Source organism: Mobula hypostoma, chromosome 4 (assembly GCF_963921235.1).
Source record: "Mobula hypostoma chromosome 4, sMobHyp1.1, whole genome shotgun sequence".
NCBI classification, from domain to species: Eukaryota; Metazoa; Chordata; class Chondrichthyes; order Myliobatiformes; family Myliobatidae; genus Mobula; species Mobula hypostoma.
Window position 1 is genome coordinate 83,411,114 of NC_086100.1, and position 21,299 is coordinate 83,432,412.

Here is a 21,299-nt window from a genome sequence, read left to right on the forward strand (position 1 = left end):
CTGCTTCTTAGGGACTGTGTAAAGGAACAGGAGCTGCAGCTCGATGGCCTTCAACTCATTCAGGAGAATGAGGCAGTGATAGTTAGAAGCTGCAGGGGGGGTAGTCACTCCTAAGTTACAAGAAAGGCAACAGACCAGGGAGTGTTGAGATAACTACAGGTCTACTTAAAGCAATAAAAACTAAAACAATTACCAGGTGAGGACAACATCAGGAAAACCTCCTTTAAATCAGGCAACTTCAAAGTGAATAACCTCAGCGTTGACTGTACTTTTTTCCATAGCTGCTGCCTGACCTGCTGAGTTCCTCCAGCATTTTGTGTGTGTTACTCTAAATATTGACACATTTTCAGATTCGTTTCTTTTATTTACACATAACTGGCTGGATTCTGATGAAGATCAGATCAAGGAACAGAAGAGTCAGATTCTTGCCCTTCCTTGAGATCCTCTGTTACTGCCATTGGGCCACGACTATCAAAGTCCTCAAAGTCAATGTCATCGCCATCAGCACTGAGGATGAAGCAGGGGAAGAGAAAGACAGTTTCATACAGTTAATATGAGGAGTACAATGGGAAACCACCAGCCATATCGTTAGCAGCTGCTTATCTACTGCTTGATCTTAGAGTAGGTTAAAAGGTCGGCACAACACTGTGGGCTGAAGGACTAGTTCTCTGCTTTAATGATCTAAGTTCTATGTTCTGCCTACAGATGGTGAACAAGACACATCGTATGGGTGTCTGCTACACATTGAGACTTAGAATACAATGGGCCCAGATTTGCTCTCAAAATTTCAGTGAAAATCTGATAACTAGTTTGCTAAAAGCTTCTGGTGGGCAAGATATGTGCTTATATCAGATAATCCATTTCCCATAAACAATTACTGGCAAAATCTGGGGCCTTAGAGTGTGATCAAAGCACAGCAGAATTTATATACAAGTCTCCTCCTTGAGTCCACTGCCAAATGCATTTAAGACAAGTACAGTGCCCCGTCAATGTCACATCAGGTGTCAGGATGACATTTTGGGATTTTCAGTCAGCCACTCCTGCAGAAGCATGCCTCTGATGCATCCATATAATCTTCTCCTGTGCTACTTAAAGTAGACATCTCTGAGGAGGTTCTGAGCCAAACATGAGTACTCTAGAATTCCCCTCAAGTTACTTTTTAAATTTACCAGTAAACTGGTAACTTTGAGCTCTCAACTCATGTCCTCACAGTGCTATCTCCTGATTCATGACTTGCCCAACACTCAATTTCCTACTGGTTAACCTTTAAACTGATCCATGTTCCTTGGTCCCCACTTCCTGTGATGCCCCCTCTAATGGTCCTGCTTTCATGCAACTGTGTTGCCATACAATGTGCCCCTGGCTGACTTGCCACATCTGCTATTCTGTGCTAATTCCCCATTGCCCATATTCCATAATTTACATGCTTCTTTCAATACCCCTGATGATCCAGCCACCACAACCCTCTGGGCTGGTAAAATGTCACCTCATCTGAGATTCTCCCACTAATGGAAACATTTCCACATCTACTCTGTAATGCTGCTGAACGTTTTGATAAGATCATCCTTCACTCTTCTAAATTCCTGAATGTCTCATTGAATTTATCAGTAACTATCATGCATATAGGGTCCTTGGTTTAGTTTCACATCTGCGTAATCAAACTGTCAAAATATTGGAGATCTTTGTCAGGCCATTCCTTTATCTTGTATTTCCAATGCTTATGCTCATGTTGGCACAAACTTTCCTAATCAACGTAATCTCCTAATTTTAGTGTCAAATATTTTCACAGAGCCATTTTCTCTGTGAATGTGACAGCATCGATGAAGTAAGATAGAGTCAACAGCAGCTTATTTGTTGGAAAATAAATATAAAGAAACATAGCTGTTTATATTACAACAAATACATTTAATTCTAATCACCAGGAAATGCAAACAAAGACATTGGCTGAGTTTACTGCAAGGTCTCTGATCTTCAATTGTATCCTTCTGGGAAAGGATGTCAACGTTCTTTTTCCATTTTTAATTTCACAATTCTGCGGCTACAGTGAACGCAGAAAAGGTGCCTGTTTTCAGGATTGCGCATCAGACAAATATGCAAAGAAATATAAGTTTGTACTTACACGCTTGCTGATTTACAAATGTCAGGAAGCATAAAAAAATAAGAAAATGTCTCTGATTCATTTGTAAAATATTAATGTACACATGTAGAACAACCACGTAAAAGTATAGGATATCAGAACACTTCAACTTCCCAACCTTGGTAATGGTGTTTAAATTTCTCCACACATACCACATCTCATTCGATCCCACTGGTCAGCATTTACTTTCACAAGTTATTGCACCATAATTTTTAATATACCAGAGCATCTTATTTGTTCTTTTACATTGCATTCTAATCCTTTGTGTTGACATTTAAATGGAACACCAACGGTGTGACTAACAATTGAAGAGAATTTCAATAGGCAAGATTCCACCTCAGTCATCAACATTAAATACAAGAGCACAGACGTAATGTTGAGGCTTTCTAAGGCACTGATGAGGCCTCCCTTGGAGTATTGTGAGCAGTTTTGGGCCTATTATCTAAGAAAAGATGTGCTGACATGGAGAGGGTTCAAAGGAGATTCATGAAAAAAATTCTGGGATTGAAAGGCTTATCATATGATGGATCTATTTAAGGCAGAGGTTGATATATTCTTGATTAGTCAAGGCATGAAAGGATGCAGGAAGAAGGCAGGATAGTGAGACTGAGTGAGGAAAATTTGGATCAGCCTTGATGAAATGGCGGAGCACACTTGATGGGCCAAATGGCCTAATTCTGCTCCTATATCGCATGGTCTAATTCCAAAAGATTACTCATTCCCACCCCACCATGTGAAATGAAAAACCAATGGACCAACGACCTTGTTTGCATCCATTCCATTGAATGTGGCCCCTCAAAGCTGTTCTCCCATTCATTGAGATTATAGCTAATCTTTGACCAGTACTGAGTCATTCAGAATATTGGCCTTTCCCCAATGTTATTCATGCCTTTCATTAACATAAACCCACCAAAACAACAATTCTGCAGGGTTAGTTGCAATTTTTGGGAGAGTTCTAAACTTTTCTCAACCTTTCCAGATGAAAATGTTTGCTAACTTCACTTTATTCTTGAAAGGCTTGGCTCTAACGTGTAGATTATGATCACTAGCTCCAGATGGTCAGTGAACAGAAATATTTTCTCAATCACACACACAAAATGCTGGAAGAGCTCAGCAAAACAGGCAGCATCTATGGAGGGGAATAAACAGTCCATGTTTCAGGCCAAGACCATTCATCAGGACTGGAAAGGAAGAAGGCAGAAGTCAAAAGAAAAAGGTTGGGACAGGCTGGCAGATGATAGGTAAGACTAAGTGAGGGGGGAGGTGAGCAAGATGTGGAGGGGAGGGGGTTGAAGTAAGAAGCTGGGAAGTGATAAGAGGAAGCGGTGAAGGGATAGAGAGAAGGAATGTAATAGGAAAGGACAGTGCAACGTGGGAGAAAGGGAAGGAGGAGCAGAACCAAACTAAAGTAATGGACAGGTGAGGAAGCTCTAATGGGGTGACCAGAACTGAACACAGTATTTCAAGTGTGGTCTAAACAGGAGTTTACAGAGCTGCAACATTACCTCACAGCTCTTGAACTCAATCCCCTGACCAATGAAGGCCAGCACACCAAATACCTTCTTAACAGACCAACTAACTTGCGTGGCAATTTTGAGGGATCTAGGGATATGAAACCCAAGAACCCTCCAATCCTCCACACTGCCAAGAATCCTGAACATTAACCCTGTATTCAGCCTTCAAATTTGACCTTCCAATGTGAATCACTTCACCTTTTTGCGGGTTGAACTCCATCTGCCACTTTTCAATCCCGTTCTGCATCCTGTGAATATCCTGTTGTGATTTACAACAATCCTTCCTACTATCCACAACTTCACCAACCTTTGTGCCATCTGCAGCCTTACTAACCCACCCTTCCACTTCCTCATCCAAGTCATTAAAAAAAAAATCACAAAGAGTAGGTGTCCCAGAACAGATTCCTGTGGAACACCATTGGTCACTGACCTCCAGGCAGAATACTCCCATCTACCATCAACTTCTGCATTTTATGGGCAATCCAATTCTGTATCCACACAGCAAAATTTCCCTGGATCCCATGCCTCTAGACTTTCTGAATGAGCCTACCATTGCCTTACTAAAATCCATATACATCATATCCACTGCTCTACCTTCAGCAATGTGCTTTGTCACTTCCTCAAAATAATTCAATCCGGCTCGTGAGGTATGACTTGCTCTTCACAGAGCATGCTGACTATCCCCAATATCTCAATGCTTCTCCAAATACTCGTAAATCCAGTCTCTAAGAATACTCTCCAATAATAATTTTTAAATATTTTCTTTTTTGTTTTCCCTTTTAGCTCTCCATAATACCTTAAAATCTGCGATCAAATCACCAATTAACCTCAAAAGCTATGTCACCTCTTCCTAAAAATGACTCTAGATTTTTATTTCCAGTATCTCCTCACAATATTGAAGAAAGCATTTGGCCCATTGATTCCACGCTCACTCTTCTCTCATCGCTCAACCCACCCATCCCCTTCAATCATTTAATTCCCTGTAACCTTTCTCTCATTATTCAACAGCCTGTCAAACATGTCTTTGGGATATGAGAGCAAACCGTAGCACTTAGAGAAAAACTACATGGTTCTGAAGAGCTTGAAAACTCTGCATAGGCAGCACCTGAGTTAAATTTGAATCTGGGGCTGCATTCTATTAATCTTTTTACAATCTGCATGAAATGTTGTCATGCTCCAAGTATTCTCTTTCAAATCTTGGCTTCCAGCTACTTAGTATCCTTTTCTTTCTTTTAAGATTCAGAATGGATAGCCTCACATTAATTTTAACCACTCGCATATTCTGTGAAATTTCCTTCTCTCTGCACTGCTTATAATGCTGGCCTTCACCATGTTATCAGCAAACCTGATGCTGATAGGGGGACCACTTTGTCGTGCACCTTCTCTGCAGTCACTGCAACAGCCAGGATATCCTGGAAGCCAGCAATTTGAATTCTATTTCTGATTCTTACACTGACATGTTTGTTCATGGCCTCCTCTACTGTGATGATGAGACCAGGAGCAGAGTGAAGGAGCAACACTTCATATTCCACCTTGGTTTTCTCCAACCTGAAGATATCAACATTCGATTTCTCTAACTTCCAGTAACCACTCCCCTCTAATCCCCCCATCCCCTCAAAGACCTACCTTTGTTTCCCCTTAACTGTCTGGCCCCATTTTCTTTCCCCTCTACCGCTCTCATGACATACCCATCAGCTTCAGCTTCAGGTTCCTCACTCTGTTTCCCACCTCCTTTCCTTTATTCCATGGTGCATTGTCCTCTCTTATCTGGTTCTTTCTTCTCCAGTCCTTTGTCACCTTCCATCTGCTCCCGTCATTCCCGCCCTGACTCCTCCTGCCTTTCCCCCTCATTTGGATCCATCAGCTTTTTGGAGCTTAGAAAAATAGAAGGCTATGGATAACCCTCAGTAATTTCTACTTGGCACAGCATTGTGGGCCAAAGGGCCTGTATTATGCTGTAGGTGTTCTATGTTTCTGTGTTTCTATTAGCTCATATCCCTCCCCCACCCCTATCATTTCATTCTGGCTTCTGCTGTCTCTCTTTCCATTCCTGAGGAAGGGACTCAGCCTGAAACACCGACTGTTCATTTCCCTCCATGGAGGCTGCCTGACCTGCTAAGTTCCTCCAGCATTTTGCATGTTGCTCTAGATTTCCAGTACCCGCACTCTTGTGTCTGTGTGGTTTCTAAGTTGTCTGTAAATATGGTGGATGGTTGTGGCTGGAACAGGGGAGACTGTGGGTCATCACTTAGTAGCACTTACCAACTCCTCAAGTGCTACCCATGATCCCTGTTCCGTCTCTGATGCTCAGGCAATGTCAGAGCTAAGTCTATGATCTGCTGTAAGCTCCAAAAGATTCAAAGACTTATAGTGTCTTATAAAGGACAATCACAATATCCTCCTTTATCACTGATGTGAATTCATTCTTAATCATCAAATCTGCTCCATTTCCTCTCAGATTTCTCATTCATTTCAGTAATCTTTAGAAACGTTATCCATTTTTATCTGACTACTTCACACCAACATCTTAGTTATAACCGCCAGGTACAGCCTTCCAGATTGTTGGAGACTGGGGGAGACCTGATTGAGCTTTATAAAATTATGAGAGGGCATAGGTAGGGTAGATGGTGAGTGTCTCTTTCCTGTGGTGGAAATGTCAGTACTAGAGGATTTAGATTTAAGGTGAGAGGGGAACATTTAAGGAAGATGTGCAGGGCATTTTTTTTTAAACAGAGCAGTAGGTGTCCGTAACAATCTGCCAGGAATGGCTGGTAGAAGACATGATAGTGGCATTTAAGAGGCTTTAGAGGGACATATGAAGATGTCAAAGAGATAGGATTTTGGGCTGGCAGATAGGATTAATTTCTTTGGACATTCCTGTACTGTACTATTCTGAGTTCTATGTATAAGAAGCAATTGGGAAGGCAAAAGGATGGCAAAAAGTAAGTTGACCTTCATTGAAAGAGAATTTGAGTATAGATATTTTACTGCAGGTGTATTGGGTCCTGGTGAGACCGAAGCTGGATTATTGTGTCCAGACTTGGTCTCCATTCCTTAAGAACTGTGTAGTTAGAGGGAATGCAGTGAAGGTTCACCAGAATGATTCTGGTGATAGGCAAGAAGGGGGTACTATGAGGAGAGAGAGGCAAATCAGGCCTATGATCTCCAGAATTTAGAAGAATGGAAGGTGACCTCATTGTAACAGAAAACATTCTTCCATGAATTGACAGGGTGGAGGTAGCATGGCTTATCCCAGCAGTGAATCTCTGCGACATAAGGTAGCTCAGATGTTGAGTAGGTTCAAGGCAAAAGTGGATGAATTTCTAGACATGCGATCATAGCATATGGAGTGAGTGCAGGAAAATGACCCTGAGGTATAGTAATTTATCAGCAGTGGCTGGTGAAGTTAGTGCAAGAAGCCAAAACAACTATTCTTCATTTTATTTGTTGTATCCTAATGTTATAATCTTTAAGCTGAATTGGAAAGACCTGGATTAAAATAGGATTTAAGTGGACAGAAGCATCTCCATTTATTTCAGAATGCAGACTCATAATAGTTCAACTCTTTCCTATTCATTTCTACAGACTTCATTTCAGTTCCAGAGATTTTCAATGGATTAAGCTCCATCCTCTTCACTCATTTGAAATAGACACTGTTATTATGGACTGAAGTTGCTGCTATAGTAGGAGTAACGAGTGGATCTGCAGGGAGCAGCTTGTAATGAATCACTATGCTCCAGCACCATCTTGAAAGGCCCTTTCCCCTTATTGCTGTTACATACCACTTTACTCAATGAACCAAAGCACTTCTCGGTCTCATTCATTGGATAGAATTTAGATTTATCAGGAACTCATGCTATGCATTGCGTGTTTGCTATTCTAATTTGTAATATATTTGTAGCTCACCAGTTGAGGCCTCTCGTGGGGGATTCATGAGCATGAAAGGTAATTCCACAGCGACGTCACTGAAAGGGAGAAACAAATCAGGTAAAATCATATCTCTAAAGTGCTTGAAGGATCTGCAACAGATCAAGGACAGAACACAAAGCGATGGGAAGCGCCGTGGCCTCTCCAGTCTTCCCATATTCAATACAATCAAATCCACTTCTTTTCTCTTAGTTCCCCATTTATCTATAAATATTATAAATTATTGATATAAATCTACCTCTCCCTTCACTATCTCCTGTGATTTACTTCCACGTTCCCTGAGCTAGGGGTCTGACACACTCTACAAGGAGAATGACACTCTTTTCATTCCCCCCACGATGACTGTCCCACTCGTAGAGACATAGAACAGTACAGCACAGGGGTGTGGGGGAATGGCAATCAGATGAATGGGGGTCAGGAGAATAGGCCCTGGACAGGGCTGCGAAAGTGGGCAGCTATCCCCAGAGAAGGAGAAGTTGGAAGTTCAAGCAACACACATTTCCAGCATCTGCAGAATTCCTCGAAGTTGGAAGTTGTAAGGTCTGAAAGAAAGGGGTTTGTGGGAGGGTTGGATAATTCTACAAAGCCAGTGGAGGAGGGAAGAGGCTCTAAGACAAAGAGAAATAGTGTCATAAAATGAGGGACTTTCTCCCTCACCCTCCATCATCGACCCACACTCACATATAAGGTGAACCTCTACTCATCATTCACAGTACAATGTTAAGGTAATTCGCAATCCCAGGACTTCAGACGTTGAATAAGAAACTCTTATCTGCTAACTGGTACATGGTTCCCGTCTCCTCTATTCTTTTTTCTTGATTGACAGAGATGTCTCTGTGATATCCACGGTTCCTTACCATTTTTGCCATCTTATAATTTTCTTATGTCGGCCCATGTTTACTGCCTCTGCTCTTTTCTAGAAACTTCAATAATTTGTTTATATCTCAGAATGGTTAACCTTGGCTATATTTTTCACATTTCCAAAATCCTCCCAGTTTTCTTAATTGTTGCTTTGGACAATATCACCAGGATCTCCATTCAATCTTTCATTTTGTAATCCATTGTGCCCCGCCGTATTTCATTCCAAAGAAATGAACCCCTCCACGTGCTACACATTGTACGTCTGAATGTTTGCCAACACTTATCCAAGGAGTGAGAACACAAAATACACACAGAGAAAAGGAAATTGCAGCACTGAATTAGGCAAAAGGAGACTGTAAAATACAATAAATTATGAGAAATAAATAAGAGAAGGAGAAACAGAGCAGAAAGGCAGAGAGAGAGGGCGAGAGAGAGTGAGAGAGATGCTAAGAGTAAGTAAACAATATGTTCATTTGGTGCTGGTGAGGCCTCACTTGGAATATTGTGAGCAGTTTTGGGCCCCTTATCTAAGGAAGGATGTGCTGTCATTGGAGAGGGTTCAAAGGAGGTTCGCAAAAATGATTCCAAAATTAAAAGTCTTGTCACATGAGGAGTGTTTGATGGCTCTGGGCCTGAACTCACTGGAATTCAGAAGAATGGTGTGGGGATGGGGGAGGATCTCATTGAAACCTATCGAATTTTCAAAGGCCTCGATAAAGTGGATGTGGAGAGAATGTTTCCTATGGCAGGAGAATCTAAGACCAAAGGACGCAGCCTCAGAATAGAGCGACGTCCATTTCGAATGGAGATCAGGAAGAACTTCTTTAGCCAGAAAGTGATGAATCTGTGGAATTCATTGCCATGGGCGGCTGTGGAGGCCAAGTCATTATGTATATTTAAGGTAGAGGTTGATGGATTCTTGATTTAGTCAGGGCGTGAAGGGACACGTGGAGAACGAAGGAGATTGGGGCTAAGAGGGAAATGACAGGCACACAGGCTTTAGAATGCTTCTGTTCGTATTTCAGTGTTAGAAGAGGAAGTCAGCAGAAGGAGGCAGAGCAAGGCTGAGGTCAGTGATGTCAAAGCAAACTGTCTGTGTGTTTTCATTCCTAGTTGTTTCAAGATGACAGAAGTTTACTCAGACAAACCTCTCACTGACAGATGACATTCTGTAACTGCTTTAATCATGAGTCCTGAATTGCTGAGAAGGCACATCTTGTCTGCAATCTTCTCGTTTATCTGTAGGGATAGTATAGTGGGCTTACAAAGGACTGTTACAGTGTGGAAGCTTCATGGACTTTTCTGAGATATCGGGTATAGATCTTCAGCACTCACTTCCTGAAGTCATGGGCAACTTTGACACTGAATGAAAGGAAACTTTCTCTGTTGACAGGGAGTGCTGGGTTTTGACATGTGCACTTTGCTCTACAAAATTGTGTCAGAGTGACTCATTCAGGCCCAGGGGAGATGCTGATGTTGCTTTACTTTGTCACATTGATGTGGCTTTTGCCCCCTAAATTTTCCCCTGAGAGGGGGAATTATCCAAGATGTGTACAGTGATATTTCTCAGCTTTGTCATGAAGCAGCTATCTTTTCTTCATGAGTGGCAGACAGTAGACAACAACAGGATAAGTGGTCATAAACAGTGTCTTAATCCAATTATTCCACATGAACCTTGAATAATTTTGGTTCAGAGTTGCATTCATATAAATCCAGTCTAATTCCTTGGTATTGAATCCATCTCTAGTCTGTGAGGATTTGATGTATTGGAGATTGTTTTTAGTGACAATACAAATGCTGGTAGATATTTAACACTCAAAGTGAATGACTTCTATGATGGACAACCTTCCTATTTTATGTCAAGCAGAGGGACAAAAATCTAACGGATGAAACTGAGCTTCCTCAAATTGTAGGGTAACTCGACTGAAACTCAGGATTCAAGATCGTTTAATGTCATTTCCTGTCCACAAGTGTAATTGAGAACGAAATAATTGTTACTCCAGATATGATGCAGCACAAAAAACACAGAAGATAAAGAACACAATAACAATTAAAAATCAATAAATATAAATACATAAGATAATGTATACGCATACTGTAGAATGATTGCATGTACATGAAGTGATGGTAGATACAGGAGTGTCTGTATATAAGGTGACTCTGACAGGAAATGATAAAGTAGTGGTGGTTGGGGGTTTTTAGTGAGTGGAGGTGTTGATCAGCTTTACTGCTGAGGGAAAATAAGTGATTTTGAGTCTGGGGGTCCTGGCATGGATACTACATAGCCTCAATGGGACAAACAGTCCATGAGCAGGGTGGGTGGGATCCTTCATGATCTTACTGCACCTTTCTGTATATATGTCCTTGATGGTGGATAGGCTGGTGCCATTGATGCATAAGGCGGTTTTGACTACTGGTTGTAGCGCCTTACTGTCTGCCACTGAGCAGTTTATTTACCACGCAGTGATGCAGCTTGTTAGGATGTTCTCTACTGTGCACCTGTAGAAGGGCGTGAGTATGGATGTGCAAAGTCCAGCTCTCTTCAATCTTCTCAGAAAGCAGAGGGATTGGTGAGCTTACTTGACTGTGTAGGATGTGTTCTGGGACCACGTGTGTGATGTGCACTCCCAAGAGCTCGAAGCTGCTCACAGATTCCGCTGCTGCATCACCGATATAAAGTGGGGTCCCAGTGCTGAGTATTCTTCTGAAGTCAATAACCTCTCTTTAGTTGACATTAAGGAAGAGCTTCTTTGCCTGACACTAGGCCTTGAGCTCTTCCACTTCCTCCCTATAGGCCGTCTCATTGTAGTTGGTGATGAGCCCCACTGCTGCTGTGTCATTGGTGAACTTGGGGGGTTGGGACAGTTACCCATATTAAGGATGATGGGGAGGGCAGGCCGGTTCACAACAGGGAGACAATCTATTTCAAATTTCAACTGCTTCAGATATCTTCTTACCTGAACAGCACATCTCCCAGCATTCTGAAAGTAAAACAAACGGTCAGTATAAACTGTAAGAGTGGACTTGACATTTCAGGATGAGTGCAGTCACAACAATCTTAGCACACCTTTCATTACGGATATGCTGCCTTTGAGGCAAAAAAAATTGCAGAGTTATGAAGAGAGAATAGTCTTTAATGAAAACCAGCCTTCTGTCCTTTGATGCCAGCTACAGTTCCTAATGCCTTAGGAATGCAGCCAACATAATCAAAGATCTCCCCTATCTTAGTCATTCAGCCTTCTTCCCCCTCCCATCCATAGGGGAGAAGTTACTAAAGATTCAGAACAACACACACACAAAGTGCTGAAAGAACTTAGCGGTTCAAGCAGCATTTACGAATGAAAATGAGCAGTCAACTTTTTAAGCCTAGACCCTTCATCAGGACGCAGCCAGTGAATGTTTATTTTCCTCCATAAGTGCTATCTGACTCCCCTGAGTTCCTCCAGCATTTTGTGTGTATTGATCCAGATTGCCAGCTTCTGCAGTCTCTGTTGTGTCAAAGATTCAGAACATGTACCAACAGGCTCAAGGACGGAAGAAGGGTCTCGGCCCAAACTATTGACTATCTATTCATTTCCATAGATGCTGCCTGACTTGCTGATTTCCTCCAGCATTTGGTGTGTGCTGTCAAGGACAGCTTATACACTGGTGTTACAAGGTTCTTGAATGGACCCCTTCTACGAAAAAGCTGTAATCTTGATCTCTCAATTTGCCTCATCATGAGCCTTGCAGATAGTTATCTATCTGCATTTCCTCTGTAACTGTAACACGTTAGTTATCCATCTGCATTTCCTCTGTAACTGTAACACGTTAGTTATCTATCTGCACTTTCTCTGTAACTGTAACACATTAGTTATCCATCTGCATTTCCTCTGTAACTGTAACACATTAGTTATCCGTCTGCATTTCCTCTGTAACTGTAACACGTTAGTTATCTATCTGCACTTTCTCTGTAACTGTAACACGTTAGTTATCTATCTGCACTTTCTCTGTAACTGTAACACATTAGTTATCCGTCTGCATTTCCTCTGTAACTGTAACACCTTAGTTATCTATCTGCATTTCCTCTGTAACTGTAACATGTTAGTTATCCGTCTGCATTTCCTTTGTAACTGTAACATGTTAGTTATCCGTCTGCATTTCCTCTGTAACTGTAACACGTTAGTTATCTATCTGCACTTTCTCTGTAACTGCAACACGTTAGTTATCTATCTGCACTTTCTCTGTAACTGTAACACATTAGTTATCCATCTGCATTTCCTCTGTAACTGTAACACATTAGTTATCCATCTGCATTTCCTCTGTAACTGTAACACATTAGTTATCCATCTGCATTTCCTCTGTAACTGTAACACGTTAGTTATCCATCTGCATTTCCTCTGTAACTGTAACACGTTAGTTATCCATCTGCATTTCCTCTGTAACTGTAACACGTTAGTTATCCGTCTGCATTTCCTCTGTAACTGTAACACCTTAGTTATCTATCTGCATTTCCTCTGTAACTGTAACACCTTAGTTATCCGTCTGCATTTCCTCTGTAACTGTAACACGTTAGTTATCTATCTGCATTTCCTCTGTAACTGTAACACTTTACCTTGCATTCTGTTTTTCTTCTCCCTTTGTACCACCTCACTGTACTTATGTAAGGAATGAGCTGTCTGGATGGCCTGTAAACACAGTTTTTCACTGTGTCTCAGTACATAAGACCATAATAAACCAATGACCCCATACCAACTAAATTCAAGCTTAATGTTTCCTGATTTTGCCTCTTCTTCACCGTGAGATACTCAGCGGTAGGTGGTGAGAGGGAGGGGGTTGGAGGTGGAGGAATTCAGAGGTAATAACTAAATCCAAGTTGAATCAAGCTGTGATCACATCTATGTTTCCTGGGCAAGTCCAACATCCTAACAACTGGATCTGTGCTTTAATGTGACAACACAGTGCAGGTCCCCCACCAAACTAATGACTTCATGAGTAAGACCCACTCTCCAGTTTGGAACCTGGATAGAGACCGTAGGCAGCTCATTTAATGATGATGGGGCGGTTACTCGTCCTATGACCAGGCGGTAATCTGGCTCTGCCTTTCCCCTTTTCTGAAAGTAAGTGAAATACTGGTGGCAGGGACCTGGTACAAGTCAGTGAGTAGCTGAGTTTCACCCTGAACAGAGCATAAGCCCACTGAGGCCCTGAGGAAGATTTCCTCTTCTTTAAAATACTTCCTTGCTCTGAGTGTTGGCTTGGGTCAGACCATGGGACATTCTCCACTGAATGGAAAGAATGGAGTTTACAGCCTTTGTGAAACCAACATTCCCACCCCTCCCTCACTGTCTCTCTCTCTGCTTTATGGCAAAGCATACTAATTGCCGAGCTGATTATAATTTTTCTATTGAACAATCACAGTTTAACCCTTCACCATATTGTTCTGTGCAACAGAGGCTATATACACATAGTCCCATGTTATTCTAAGGCCCCTGCAGCGGAAGTTGTTCATTCCCTGCTGTCTCCAGCAGAACTGCAATCAGATAATTATTTTATTATCAAGTTAATTTTTGCAGGAAGTACTGAAGCTAAATGAAATCTGCAATATGTTGTTACTGGAGGAGTGAGCACTGTGGAGGTTCAGCAGCCAAGAAGAACATGCTGGAATATCTCAGCAGGTCAGGCAGCATCTGTACAGGGAAATGAACAGTCAACTATTAATTTCCCTCTATAGCTGCTGCCTGACCCACTGAATTCCTCCAGTATTTTGTTTATTGCTCTAGGTTCTCCATTTCCAGACATTTGTGCCACCACTGTGGAAGTTCACATTGTCCCATTCAGGAAAACAAAAAAGCAGAAGGCTGAATCTCAGAGACACTGGAGATAAACAAAATTACTAAGGCCAGTTTATACTGTAAGCTTCAGATTCATGGTACATTTGATCTGCGTCTGTGTCTGTTCCTCACATCCCTCCTCCACTGCGAGAAGGTCTCAGAATCATTTCATATTTTAATTTCATTTCAGTAAAATGAAACAATTGGGAGCTACAGTCCAATTATTGGTGAGTTCTTTGGAGTTTTTGAAAAAAGGAAAGTTTATTAGACAATCTTGGAGAATTCAGATCAAGAAAAAGAAGAATCACAACTGGCATGTGACACTTACCCAGAAACAATTAGCTTCACCTGAACTTTATAGGAAACAAGAATTCCCCAAACTTCCCGATCTATTCCTTCCTTTAAGCTGGAAACAGAAAGTAACTGTGTTAACCGGTTAGAGGAAGAGAGATAATAAAACCAAACAGTTACATATAAGACCACAAGATATAGGAGCAGAATTAGGCCACTTGGCCCATCGAGTCTGCTCCACCATTTCATCATGGCTGATCCATTTTCTCTCTCAGCCCCAATCTCCTGCCTTCTCCCTGTATCCCTTCATGTCCAGACTATATGTGGGGAAAGAACATGGTAAGTAAAATTAAAACATGATAGTGGTTGGAGAAAAGTAAGTTAAAGTTTAAGGCCAATAACCTTCAATAATCAGGTACAGCAGTGGGGAAAGGGAAGAAAACAACAGATGGCTTGGAAAAGGGTGGAGAGATTAAATGGCGAAATGCTGATGCAAAATGAAAAGGGATGGGAATGTGACAAGTAGGTAAAAGATGGGTCGGCAGTGGGTATAATCTAAAATTGTTGAACATAGATCCAAATTTTGTAAGCTGCCTAATTGTGTATGGGGTCCTTGGCCATTTAACTGATTGCCTTTCCTGCTTGTGCTTGATTGACAAGCCCATGGAATTTTAGAACCTTTCTGCCTTCATCCTTTTTCCATAGATAAACTCGGAATTTAACTGTCTCCAGAGCTAGGTGGAGCTGAATGGAATGTGTTTTCGAGCTAGCACTGTTTAACTACTTCGACAACATGCATTGTTTGAGTTAACTCTGCACTGAGATTGTGAGGTTGCAGAACTGGCTGATAAATTCCAGGCTGCTTATTTTAGGATTCTTAATGATTCACTTTCATCAGGGCACTCAAGGAAGGGAACAATTTGCTTCATTCAGTTTTTGCCAATTCCCTTAATCTTGAAAAATTCAAACAAGTTATCTTGGTGTCTTTCTCTCTAACATAAAGAATTGTTGTATAACGAAAGTCAACATAGTCTCCTGCCAATGTACCAGAAGAGGGCTGAAAATGTACACAAAGTGCCAATGATCTGATATGACCGAATTTCCAACCACCTGTGAGAATGGTAGCATAGTGGTTAGCACAATGATTTACAATACCAGCGGCCCGGGTTCAAATCCTGTCACTGCCTGTAAGCAGTTTGTACATTCTCTCTGTGACCGCGTGGGTTTCCTCCGGGTGCTCCGGTTTCCCCCCACAGTCCAAAGACGTACCGGTTGGTAGGTTAATTGGTCATTGTAAATTGTCCCTTGATTAGACTCGGGTAAATTCTGGGGATTGTTGGGCAACGTGGCTTGAAGGGCTGGAAGAAGGGCCTACTTCACCCTGTATCTCAATAAAATAATTAAATAAAATCAGCAAGAGTTACAAGAGGAGATGAGGAAATCAAAGGGAAAGCCATGACTCCTATAAAGTGGGCATTGTGACAATCAACGCGCACATGTCATGCTGCATCTTATGTGCATTTGGAGCTTTGGATGGTTGTAAGGCAATGATCTTGTCCGATGATGTGTGAGAGTGAATGACACATGCAAGTCATCAACTTAAGGAGTTTGTATGATATCAGAGTGCCTTCAGCATGAAGGATATCTCTTATATAATACAGTCAGAGAAGGTCATCATCACTTGAGGCTTTGAGCTCTCACCTTTTCTAAGATGCATTTTCGGATGCTGGAAGGTTTACTTTCACAGAAGTTTCATTTGCAATACAACACAGAAATGTACAGTCATCGAGTTATGGAGCTATATAGCACGGAAGCAGGCACTTGGCCCAACATGCCAATGCCAACCAAGCCCACCTAACCTAATCTTATATTTGGCCCATATCCCTCTAAACCTTTCCTATCCACGTACCTGTCTAACTGTGCTTTAAATGCTGGTTCTGTATCTGCTCAACCACTTCCTCTGACAGCTTGTTCTATATACTCACCAATCCTCTGCAAGAAGAGTGTTGCCCCTCAGGTCCCTTTTAAATCATTCCTTTCTCACCTTGAAGCTATTCCCTTGAATCTTTGATTCCCTTTCCTTGGGAAAATGACTATGTTCATATATCTCGTGTCATATGATTGCTGGCACAAACACGGGCTCCCATTCATTAATTCAGATGTTTCCCACCACTGCTTAAGAATATGACAGCAATTTCTGAACAAAATATATGTCAGTGCAGAAACATCAAGCAGTACACATCTGATGACACCGCATGCAGCTTGTAAACCTAACCTGCAGAGTGGAACTCATGCAAGTCCCGGGCTTCTTAGCCAATAGGGTATAATGCCTGCATCAAGCATGGACAATGCACAACAGTCTTTTGACCTTTACCAACATCGCAAGACCCACATTAATATACATAGTTAGAGTCCTTATCTAGAAGAAAGGCAAATTTGCCATAGAAGGGAGTGCAAATAAGATTTGTTAGACTCATTGCTGTGATGGTGGGTTTACCCTGTGAGTAGATGAGGCCTGTGTCCTCTAGAATTTAGAGAAATGAGAGATAATCTCATTGCAAGTCTGCAAAATTCTTGCAGGGTTCATCAAGGTGGATGCTGGGAGGACGTCTGCCCAGGATGAAGAGTCTGGAACCAGGGTCAACAGTCATAAAACAAGGGGCAGGCCATCTGGGACTGAGATACGGAGAAGTTTCTTCACTTTGAGATTAGCAAATGGCTGCAAGTGTCTACCGCAGAAGACTGTGGAGGGTTAATCATTAAATTCTTTCAAAGGTGAGAGTGACAAATGATCTTAAAGGAGACGATGATTGAGCAGGAAAATAGCATAGAGGTAGAAGATCACCCTAACGACCTAAATGAAAGTTAGAAACAGCTGAAGGGTCAGTTGGTCTATCCCTGCTCCTTTATGGGTTTGCGCGCTTACAATAAAATGAAACGATTGTGATGGTGACCAGGTGCAAGCACCAAATTCCTCATACAAGCATAATGTGTTTTATAAAGAAATGACTCTTTGAATTTGTTAACCCATTGCCCATGCAGTACTCAGACCTTCTGAAAAGAATATGTATCTTACATGGTGGTAGAAGCCAAGTTGGTGTCCTCATGTCTGAGTTTTCCATCCAGGGCCAAGCCATGCTTCTCACGGTTATTGGCAATTATGGGATAGAGCGAGTAGACCTTTTTCAGAGTAGAACCTGGACTGATCTGTTCCCTGAGCAAGAATGCACATATCAGTACAAATAAAATGCAAAGAAATACAAACCATTATACAGGGTTGCACACCACTTCAAACACCCCAAGCAGTCATGCAGCTACCATGTACAGCTCCCATCCATCAGAGTTGGAAGCAAATAATAAATATTGCAAATGTAGTCTGTAAGCATTCTATGCATATCCACCAAACCTGCAATCCAACTTAACCTGCAGAAGCATCTGATGTATTTTTCATGAACACCTAAAATTTATTGCAATTTGATCTGTAAAAAAATTCAAAAAAACCTAATCTAAAATTTCCTGATAATACTTACACATACAGGAGTGAAGTATGAACACAAGCCAATGATACTTTGCAAAGAAGGTTCATAAAATATAGCACTCATAACCATTTGTTCAAAAGTCAATTCATCCAAACTGTCCCTTCCCTCAAACTGACTACCCCCTCAGATCAATGGGCCATGTTGTTGGGATTGCTTATGGTGAGGCCATTTATCCTGTAACCAGATTTGCAGACATATTTTACCCTTGGTTAAGGTTACCTTTTACCAATGACCTACGTGCAGATGTGGTGACCAGGTAATCAACTGAGCCATATTTTGGTTTAATATTCCTTCTGCTGCTACAGCTAATCTGAAATACTTTAATGTTAGCTCAAAGGAGTTCAAATTTAACCCACTGCTCTGCCCTTGATTCATAAGACCAGCAATCAATGAAGCAGTCTATTTTTTTAGCTGCATCAATTACTTGAACTAATAAGTTTGATTCTCACCTTGCCAGCGTACTATAGCCAATTTCAGATCAATTCCTGGCTCTATTAATTGAAGGTAGATTTATGCAAATGAATTTAAGCAGTAACTTGCACATTTTCCCTTTTATGCTTCTAAAGGAAGCGGAGGTCTCTGATATTTTAATTGTGATGCATTTTAGGACAGAAAGTAAAACTTAGGACAACAGATATAGGAAACAAAGACAATGGGCAGAATGGAGTTACATGTCTGACAGTAATGATCTTGGGGTCAAATATACCCAACAAAAATTCAAGAGCAGTTAAAGTCATTACAACATAAAGGAGGTCATGGAACCATCTCTGCAGTGTAACAAATTCCATTTAAATGCAGGGGTTCCCAACCAGGGGCCCACAGACCCCTTGCATAATGGCATTGGTCCATGGCATAAGAAAAGGTTGAGAACCCCTGATTTAACTACCTTTTCCCATTGTCCTGCATGAAGTTTTCAAATAAACACAGAACATTGAACAGACCAGGACAGAAACAGTACCTTCTGCCAATATTGTCCGTGCAGCCAAATTAAACTTATCCTCCCTGCCTGCACAGAGTCTCATTCCTTCCATTCTATTCTTGTCCATTTGCCTGTCTTAAATGCCACTATCATATTTGCACCCCTGCAGTGCATTCCAAGAACCTGCTGCTGTGTGTGTGAAAATCACAAATCTCTTTTAAACTTTCCCACTCTTACTTTAAGCATATACCCTCTGGTATATACCATTTCTACCTCAGTAAATTTACCCTATTACCAGGGGTGCAGTGCTAGCCGGAGCACGTACAGAGCATCTTTAAGAAAAAAGCCAAAATAAACAAGCTAATTAATTAGGTGCCGCCCAGGGTGATTTGAGTATCCCAGAAACTGCTGATCTGGGATTTTTATGCACAACAGGCTCTGGAGTTTACAAAGAATGGTGCCGAAAAACAAAAAAAAATCCAGCGAGTGGACTTAACAAGGTGTTTTCGCTCACAGAACAGCCATTCGCATTTCTGAAGTTTCAGCAGTTTCTGAGATACTCAAATCACCCTGGGCGGCACCTAATTAATTAGCTTCTTTATTTCGGCTTTTTTCTTGAAGATGTGCCAGATGCGCTCTGGTGGGCTCCAGCTAGCACTGCACCACTGCCTATTACTCTGTTCTATTGATGGTTCTCACAGTTTTCTATACTTCCATCAGATCTGTCCTCAGCCCCCCGTGCTCTGGAGAAAACATTCCAAGTTTGTTCAAACTTTACAATAATACACGACTTTAACTGTTAAGCATGTTACATTCTGAAATAATTAAAATTTATTTGGACGAGTTATGATTAGATCCAGTGATTCCCACTTCTCTTCTGGGAACGAGTAGTTGTTTTGTGTATGTGCAGAGGTTCATTCTTGGGAGCTTTGAAAATTCCTCATCCATTCCCATCATTCCAGAGAGGGGATATTGCCACTACTATGCCAGGAAGCTGTACTAAAAGCAGGGAAAATTGACAGAAAGTTGCACTTACTCCACTTCCTGTTCAGCCACTGTCTGGCTGTACTCGTCATGTGAGTATAGGACCACATTTGAAATTTGATTAGCTGTGGGCAAAGGCAAAGCAATTAATATTCTCTGAATACCTCAAAGAAACTTCCTCACGTTCAAGGCCGGATGTGGTTCACTTTATCTGCGAATAATGCCAGACTTGCCAAGAAAGAGCTTTTACAGAATTAGGTCATTACAAGCTCACTAAAACTACAGAAGAAACTTAAGTAGTTACGGCTAAGTGCAGAAATCACGGGTGCTAATTTGCTCTCAGGAAGGCCGACATGTTCCCATCACCACTTACCAGGTAGACAGAGGAAAACATCAATGCACAGCGTGTTCCCAAAGCCGCTTTAAGGAAGTGTAACTGACTCCCCGGAGACCCGAGAGTCTGCGGATGCTGGGGTCTGGAGCAACAATCGGCAGAAGGTGCTCAGTGGATTGAGCAGCCTCTGCGGAAGGGAAGTTCCACCGGCAGACTGTTTGTTTCTCCTGGCAATTTCTGACCCATGACCACTCAGTTGTGAAGCAACATTTAGATGATATATGGCAGCTGGGGTCAGTGCATCAGGAGCAGGCAGAAACCCGACAGTGGAAATATATCACACCTCACATTTCCCCATCCGCCCATCCCATTGGCTGTCACTGCCCCATCTGTGGAAGAGTTTGCTGTTCAGCAGCCACCTCAGAACCCAGAAAGCACTAGCAGAAGAAAGTCAACCTTGATCCCACGGGACTGCTGAAGAAAGACATTGGTGTGATGAACCGGGGACCTAGGGAGCAGATCCGGGACTCAGGCTGGTTCAGGATACTGTTGGCTTGCTTCTATTGTATGCAGAGTGTGTTTTTCTCTCTCTCTCTTCCTCTGCACTGTTTTTTTCAATTTTTTTTAGTTGGGTATTCGGGTTTCTTGCTTTGTGGCTGCCTGTTAGCAGACAAATTTCAAGGTGTATAATTTATACATTCTTTGGTAATAAATATGCTTTGAATCTTGAATCTTTTGAAAAAGACTTCTTAATGTGTTTTAAATCATTGGTTTAGATATAAACTTGAATTGATTTGAATTGACTTCATTTCTTACATCCTTCACATACATGAGGAGTAAAAATCTTTACGTTACATCTCCATCTAAATGTGCAATTATAGTAACTTATAATAACTTATAATAAATAGAACAGTCAATGTAACATAGAAATACACTCAAATCAGTGTGAGTTAATCAGTCTGACGGCCTGGTGGAAGAAG

General features: G+C 41.6%; 1 protein-coding gene across 1 annotated transcript in view; it reads right to left on the minus strand.

Annotated features, from left to right (window-relative positions):
- Positions 1–448: 448 nt before the first annotated feature.
- LOC134344856 (beta-arrestin-1-like) overlaps positions 449–21,299 on the minus strand; it is a 44,603-nt gene continuing 23,752 nt past the window's right edge. Inside the window, exons 9-14 of the mRNA XM_063044963.1 lie at positions 20,038–20,110; positions 17,620–17,757; positions 14,581–14,658; positions 11,397–11,420; positions 7,558–7,616; positions 449–507 (exon numbers count right to left, since the gene is read on the minus strand). Coding sequence (XP_062901033.1) covers positions 449–507; positions 7,558–7,616; positions 11,397–11,420; positions 14,581–14,658; positions 17,620–17,757; positions 20,038–20,110 — 431 coding nt within the window. The remainder of the gene's footprint in view (positions 508–7,557; positions 7,617–11,396; positions 11,421–14,580; positions 14,659–17,619; positions 17,758–20,037; positions 20,111–21,299) is intronic.